Raw genomic sequence first — 8,195 nt, 5'->3', positions numbered from 1 at the left:
CTGTCAGGCTAGCTTGCAGAAAGAACTCCATTGCTTTACAATTTGGTGCAACTGGATGGCACCAATGCCAGACCAGCTCTACATATTGTGAACACTCTGCCTGAAGTGTAATTAAATTCACAAATCATTACTAAAATATTTTCTCAATCTAGTTGATCCACCTTGGATATTTAGGGCCACAAAGACGTGTTGCAGAATGCTTGTTTACACTGCAAACTTGTGTCTCTGTCTAAGGTGCCTTCCGATAGGCTCATAAAGAGCCAAATGGCTAATAGCTAAACAGGAGAGAACAGGTGGGATCTATGAACAGAAAGAGAGAAACTGGAAGGAGGAATCTAGGTGCGCAATTTCACTAGCAAGTCAGATGTGCCCCACTAAGAAGAAGTAATTTAGCTATGCAACAGAATGCAGATTTAAAAAAATATGGGTTAAGTTATAAGAGCTAGTTGGGAAAAAGCCTAAGCTGAGGGCAAGCTTTCATAATTAATAAGTCTCCATGTCACTGGGTGGTGGTAGCCTTTAATCCCAGCACTCGGGAGGCAGAGGCAGGCGGATCTCTTGAATCCGAGGTCAGCTTGGTCTACAGACTGATTTCCAGGACAGGCTCTAAAGCTACAGAGAATCCCTGTCTCGAGAAACAAAGCAACAACAACACAAGTCTTCATGTCATTATTTGCAGGCTGGCAGTCCAAAAACAGTCTAACAAGAAAGCTTGATACAAAGGAGAGGACAAGAAGAGGGCTCAACTTCCTTCCCAAATCAGTTGCCTGGATGCCTACAGCTGAAACACTATGGACTCATTGCCTGGCACAGAGCCTGCATCATCAGACTCGAAACTGCCACCAGAAAAATGTGTATGCTGATTAAACAGTGGCTTTCATTTCCACTCCTATAAAATGAGTAATACCAACTCCCTGGTCACTGTAAGAGTAGAGATGTGCAATTGAATTTAGGTAGTAACTCTGATATAATACTAAACCATCAAGCTAAATGACTACAGCTCTCAGACCAGTCTACAATATCTTTTCTGCTAAAGAACCATCAATAATACAAAAATCACAAAGTGTATTTTAAATTATTTTATTTTTCATCATTTTCTAACACAGAGAGTCAGAAAAATGAATTTTGGCACCGGGAATAAAAACTTTCAAGTTTAACTCTTAAATTAAAAATAGTAGCTATAATAAGGATATTTAAACCCTTTTCAGAGGAATATTAAAAACTGATATCAAAATTTTTTGCTGTGGAGATTTCTAAAATGTGGGGTAGAAGAAAAGCAATAAAGAGACTGAGGAATGATAAAATAGATTATGGGAAAGTAAGAAGGGCTACCCCCAGGGAAAAAATAACAAAAAGAACAACCAAGGGTAAAAAGGAAGAAACAAGGCTAAAAACCAGTTTCCTGATATGAAATTCAAGGACTTAAGAAGTTTTTAAAACACTGTGAAATGTACTACTGATCTCAATGAAACTCTTCTTCTTACTCACTACTTTCTAGAATCAGTGGGGAAAAAGAGCAGAAGGAAACAAAATTCCTATTTGACATAAGGACACTTGCAGTGAAGCACTGTGCAGAGCAGAAAGGCCCTGAGAGCTTGCCCTGAGAGCTTGCCCTGGAGGAACACGGGGGTCCACTTTCAAACAGAAAGGAAGACCCGCTTCCCACACTAAGTCTATTTCCAATGGAGATGCTCCCGTTGGCTGCCTGCACTAGGTTTCTTGAGGAAAATCTTTGTGCAATATTTTCTTTGGGTTTTCATCCTAATTACTAAAAAACAAACCTACACAGAGGTCAACATGGCTTAATAATTACATATAAATTCAGTAATCATCAAAATTCCAGGTTTCCAGAACTGCTGATTTTCATATATAAGCATATTCTATACTTCTCCACAATGATAAATAAAATCTCAGGTTTTTCTTAAATAAGAAAACATCATTAGGCTTATTATCACTGAAGCCTTTGTACCTAACCATTTTATTAAAAACTGTCATTATTTTCAGAGACAGTCAAAGATTACAAATAAATACCGACTTTCACTTTTTCCTTTCTTCTTCGACTTGTGTTTTAAGGCTCAGAGCAGACATTGAGAAACGTCAAACAATTTTATATAAAAAGTTTTCAAATGTATGGCCCAAAGTGAAGTTGTTCTGTTGACATTATTTAATATTCCTCTCATCTTCTCAAGCACAACTTCAACGACATGTTGATGCCAGTCATCCATCTCAAAGAACGATTCAGTTCGAGTTAAATAAATAATTTAGGGATCTATGAATGACACTGCAATGTATCTTGTTCCATTTTTAACAGGAAGTCCTTCATGCAAATGTGTAAGCCTCCCAGGATGCATGAAGCTCCAGCCTTTCCGTGGGGATTCAATGGAGCAATTATACCTTAGAAATTTGCATCCACCTCCCTAAAAAGTTAAACACAAATACATCAACTTAATATTTTATGTTTTTAATCAGTAGCAATATTCAAACCACACCATCTAAATAGCAAGTGAAAATCAAATTTCAGCAGAGTCTTCCCCACAAGGCCAGAGTTACAGGAAATTTTCAATGTTTGTCATAATTACCTGAAAATCCTCTCCTACGTTATTGAGAGCAATGTTGATGGTAAACGTTGAGGCATCATGATGCGGACGGAGTGAGCGCTGTCTTTCAGGAGAGTACTTTACCACAAAATTCAGCAGTGCAAATCCCTAGGAAAGCAAGCCAGTAGATTTGCTTAGCAATGCAAACACATGAGTATATTTAGGAGGGAACTGGTAGCGGGCAGGCAGGAGGATCAGGACAACTACCTTTGTGTAATAGCCTGCAAAAACTTTCAGCGTAACTGGAGCAATGAACTCGCGAATAAAGTGAAGCCAGACATTCTCGAGATCAATTTGCTTCATGTGAATATCATCAGTTGGGACATTTTCATAACCACCAGATATACGGCTATCCTAGAAACAAACAAGACAATTTACATTGATATTATACTTCTACGTTTTTCAATCAAGAATCATAATGCACAATAAAGTGAACAGTTGTTTGATTATGGTGTGCCATCTGTTTTCGTGATAAGATCAAGACCGTTTAGACAACAGAGCTCTGCACATGATGTGTATCAGTGGTGAAGCGAGCTTTGGTGAGAAAACACTTTCTACTTACTGACTGTAGATGTGAGTTTCAATATCACTATAAAGTTGATAAGATGGACTCCCTCAGCCCTCACGTGCACACACACCGTGGAACTAACATTTTATAATCACCCTCAGAGCAGGTTCCACTACTGTGCTCTTTGAATCAAAGGCCCTGCAAACCTTGCTTTAATTTGGTGAAACTCAAGTTTTTCAGCAATTATTGGCCAGCACACCACCATCCCTAGACTCGGAGTTCTTCCTCATATTTGGAAAGCACCTCTTCCTGGTCAGCTACAAAGCTGTGAACCAAGCTGGGCAAATGCAGTAAGCATCAAAATATCCCCCAAAATTCCACTGTAAAGTTAAGGAACAGGCTGTCTGTCCCTGTGGTTTCTCAAAGAGACACATAGAATCAATGCTGGAATTATTCCCTGCCAAGTTTTATAATGCAATGTAAATACAAAGCAGAATTATAGATTCCACCTTACTATTTTATTTTTTGGTTTTTCTTTTTTTTTTTTTTTTTTTTTTTTTTTTGGTTTTTTCGAGACAGGGTTTCTCTGTGGTTTTGGAGCCTGTCCTGGAACTAGCTCTTGTAGACCAGGCTGGTCTCGAACTCACAGAGATCCACCTGCCTCTGCCTCCCAAGTGCTGTATCTTTTGGTTTTTCAAGACAGAGTTTCTCTGTAGCTTTGGAGCCTGTCCTGGAACTAGGTCTGGTAGACCAGGTTGTCCTTGAACTCACAGAGGTCCACCTGCCTCTGCCTCCCTAAGGCTGGGATTAAGGGGGACGTGCACCACCACCGCCCGGCTTCACCTTATTATTTTACAAAGAGACTCAAACCCTGTAGACAAGGGATGCTTGTCCTAGCCTTTTCACTACAGTGCACCAGGAAAAGGAGCAGAGGGAGTAAAAAACTGTCCTTGGAAAACAACAGTGATCAGTGAAGACCTGCAATTCCTAATCAATACCAGTTCCTCATGGCTAAACTGTAATTGCTCTCATAAGTGAGAAAGGAACGCAGGAACGGAGTGATTTAAAACTATTAGCAACCAGTAAAATTAGACTAAAAACTTTTCTTGATGGCCAATTCATTGAGCTCACAGTCTCAGAGACATGTAACAAGAAAGGCACAAGTCCTCTGAACTCTCTGGCTCCCTGCCCCACCTCCCCATGAGTTCTTCCTGTGAAATCACAACTCACGTGATGCTTTCCCCCGGACCACTTGCCATAATGCTCCATTTCTTCGACCAACTCATCACAGGCTCTTTCAGAAAGTACAGGAAACCAAAAGACATCTGGACAAGGCTGGAAGACAGTGCCACCATTAGAAGACAGGGCAACAGCAGAAATGACTGTAATATACAGACATTTTTTTAAGATCTTTACTAGAAAATCATTTCATCACAGTTGAATTGGCAGTTTTCCTCTTGGTGCATATAACAATGGTGTCACGGACCTGATGAAACGAATCTGAGTGACAGTTCTGAACACTGGAATAGAGCACATGTTTAACAGGTCGTTCTAAGTAAGGACTGTTTAAGAAAGAGAATCCAGTGTTTTCCAAAGATAAGCTTCCACTGTCTGTCCGTTGACTATCAATGGTCCCCCAGCTTCTGTGGCTGGAGGGAGTACCAGTGCTCAGCTGCATGTCTGTGTGTTGTCCAAAATTGGGAGCATGAGGGGAGGGATGAAGGGAGGAAGGATAGAAGGAGGGGTGAAGGGGAGGTGGGGAGAGACTGAGGGAACTGGAGAGCGGAGATGGGGGAAGGGCAGAGAAGGAGAGCAAGGAAAGAGATACCTTGATTGAGGGAGCCATTATGGGGCTAGCAAGAAACCTGGCATTAGGGACACTTCCAGCAATCTACAAGGATGACCCCAGCTAAGACCCTAAGCAATACTGGAGAAAGTGCCTGAACCTGCCTTCCCCTGTAATCAGATTGATTACCTTACTTGTCATCATAGAACCTTCATCCAGTAACTGATGGAAGCAGATGCAGAGATCCACAGCTAAGCACTGGGCCGAGCTCCCAGAGTCCAGTCCAACACAGGGAGGAGCAAAATATGAGCAAAAGGGTCAAGACCATGATGGGGTACCCACAGAAACAGCTGACTTGAGCTAGTGGGAGTTCAGACTCCAGACTGACAGTGAGGGAACCTACATAGAACCAAAGTAGGCTCTCTGAATGCAGGTGACAGTTGTGTGGCTGGGGCAGTCTATGGGGCCTGGCAGTGGGACCAGGACTTATCCCTAGTGCTTGAACTGCCATTTTGGAGCCCATTCCCTATGGAGGGATACCTTGGTCAGCCTAGATACAGGGAGGAAGGCCTTGGTCTTGCCTCAAACTGATTAGTCACTTTGCTGACTTCCCCTGAGAAGCCCTCTCTAGGAGTGGATAGGGGTAGGATGGAGGGAGCAGGAGAAGGGGAGGGAGTGGGAACTGGGATTGGTATGTAAAATGAATAAAGATTGATTTTTGGTAGTTGTTGCTTTATTTTTTTTTTTTAAGAGTGAGGCTTAAAGGCTAAGATCCATTAACAATTTAAAAGCTGTGAGTCTCATGAATTGCACCCAATCAACGATTCCACATTTAAAATTCCTGCTAATGCAGTATTACTTAAATCAGGTTTTGTTGAAATTACAGGAAAGTCACTCTGTATGTTACAATTATTAGTACAAACCTGCTCAACTATATTTTCAGTGAAAATCTTCGAATAATCACGGTTTATATATTTTTCCTTCCAGTCCTAAGGGGAAAAAAAACACACATTTAAACAAGTAACGTTTCCATAAATAAGAATATACATTAGAAAAATATTCAAATAATGTATAAATAGCTTTGAATTAGACAAAATAGTACTTTTCAGAAGCCAGTTTTATATTTCAAACTTTGCCTGCTCTATGTATGGGTACACCATACCATGAAACGAACAAAGCCTTTTATCTATAATGTCTCAAGTTATTAAAATTGAGTATTATTATGATGGACAGATTCATATGCGATATTTAAGAATTAAATATATATATATAAATTATATATATATATAAGAGAAATTAAGCATGTGGTGTTTAAATGTAAAAAACAGAATGGGAGCCGTGTGGTGGTGGTGCATACCTTTAATCCCAGTTCTCGGGAGGCGGAGGCAGGTGGATCTCTGTGAGTTCGAGGCCAGCCTGGTCTATAAGAGCTAGTTCCAGGGCAGGCTCCAAAGCTACAGAGAAACCCTGTCTTGAAAAACAACAAAACAAACAAAAATAGAATTGGGAATGTAGCTCAGAGTGTTAAGGGCAGAAAAGACTCCCTACTTGGGTACAGACCTCATACTTCAGTTAGGTTGGGTCATCATTTTGTATTTATTGATGTTAAAGTTTTAGATTGGACACTAACACTAACTCTTCATTTGAAAACATCTTTCTAGTCATTGAATCAATTATGATCTCACTTATCTTTCAAAAACTCTAAAAATGGGAAATCACTAAGTATTCTGCCACAGAAGAATGAAAGAATGAGCAAAACCACAGGAAAGTGAGCAGAGCCTATTCAGTTCAGCACTTTCGCCATAAGCCCACAAGAGAGCCAAGTTCCTATAGGAACATATCCAATGCAGGATATAAACTAAGAGCTCACCTGGACGCTGATAACTAAGTAATTCTACCTCTCAGAACCCTCAAGAATTCAAAACCCAGCCCAAATGTGGAGATGCTACCCTCTCCATAAAAAAGAAAACCATTTTCATTTCTCCCTCACTAACGTTGAAGATATGCAGGTAAAATGGGACAAAAGTACTTTTAAAATATCAAAATGCCAAAAAAGATTATCTTCTTCTATCTAACAGGATTCTATATTCAAAGTTCTTTCTGGAATTCTGCTATTTCTGTGAAATCAAAAACTATTCTCACCAGGTAGTCTGAGTTTTTGTAATTTAAAACTCACTGTTGGCACGGGGAAGACATTTTAAAAAGATAACCAAAATGACTATTCAAGAAAGTTTTCTCGAGGGAAAATGTGCCAGCTCTACTGAAGAAAGAGATCCTCTTAACAGTCCCAAGAGCGACTACTATCTGCATCAAATTTCTCCAACTTGGCATGTTTCCTTACATGGGAGAAAGATTCACTGGGCTCTGGCTATCTTCAGTATATATTTACAAAATCCTCATAACACTTTACTAAGTGGAAAAAATAATGGGTATTTTTCCCAAACTAAATTCTTGATGTATCTGGATATGTGAGAGTGGGAGAGCAGCTGGGGATGAACCTAATGCATTTTGCATGTTATGGAAGAGTTTCATCCCCAAACCATATCCTTAATAACTGAGGTCTTTCCCACCCCCTTTTGAAAATATGTATGTGATTCATATTTTTTCTAAAACTATAATTAAGAACTGGATGGTCCTTTTGAAAATAGAAAGTAGAAATTTTAAGAGAAAACAAAGAAACTAATTTTTCCTTTTCTTTAAGGTAATCTGTCTTAATTTTAAAAAGTTTTTGGTCAAGTTTAGAAATATTGCAGATCATAAAATACAACTATTTACACTCATTTAAAAGCATTTATGTGTTACTACTATTACTCGATTTATATTCATTTAGAGCGACTGGAAGATAAGCAACAAGGGAGTTAAACATGAACATACCACAGGGTTTTCAAATATCTGCCAGAGGTCATTGTTGAGGTGGGAGGTATTGTAATTTGCAGTTGACAACAGCCGTCCAAATTCATGTCTATTAGAAATGTACATAAACATACCCTATGTACCGAAAACAGCAGTATTAATCTCAAAGTGCAGGACATTTAATCATGGGAAAAATATATAGACTGCATTAAATTTTCTATTTAATTCATAAACATGCATTTTAATTTTTCATAAAATGTGTATTATTTAAAATAAATCAAAATTGTTAGAAACTCAGAAAACACACAGAACTAACAGCACAAATGACCAATCAGAAGAAGGAGACTTGGGCTGCTTTGTCACTTTCTCAGGGATCCTAGAGACAGATAAAGGAAAAGAAATCCCTGTGGGAAAGCAGAAATATTTTTCAGATATGCACGGCAATGGCGTG

The 8,195-nt window shown here is 39.3% G+C and overlaps 1 protein-coding gene across 2 annotated transcripts in view; it reads right to left on the bottom strand.

The window, feature by feature from the left end:
* Nucleotides 1–1,115: 1,115 nt before the first annotated feature.
* The window catches only part of Plod2 (procollagen-lysine,2-oxoglutarate 5-dioxygenase 2), a 62,969-nt gene continuing 55,889 nt past the window's right edge, over nt 1,116–8,195 (bottom strand). For both annotated transcript variants that reach the window (XM_057768185.1, XM_057768186.1), the window contains 6 exons: nt 7,766–7,879; nt 5,815–5,880; nt 4,336–4,440; nt 2,805–2,951; nt 2,580–2,705; nt 1,116–2,417 (listed from right to left, as the gene is read on the bottom strand). In XM_057768185.1, the coding sequence (XP_057624168.1) occupies nt 2,262–2,417; nt 2,580–2,705; nt 2,805–2,951; nt 4,336–4,440; nt 5,815–5,880; nt 7,766–7,879 (714 nt within the window). In that variant the 3' untranslated portion in view covers nt 1,116–2,261. The remainder of the gene's footprint in view (nt 2,418–2,579; nt 2,706–2,804; nt 2,952–4,335; nt 4,441–5,814; nt 5,881–7,765; nt 7,880–8,195) is intronic.

This window comes from Chionomys nivalis, chromosome 4, assembly GCF_950005125.1.
Source record: "Chionomys nivalis chromosome 4, mChiNiv1.1, whole genome shotgun sequence".
Lineage (NCBI taxonomy): Eukaryota > Metazoa > Chordata > Mammalia > Rodentia > Cricetidae > Chionomys > Chionomys nivalis.
This window is presented reverse-complemented; position numbering and strand designations above follow the sequence as displayed.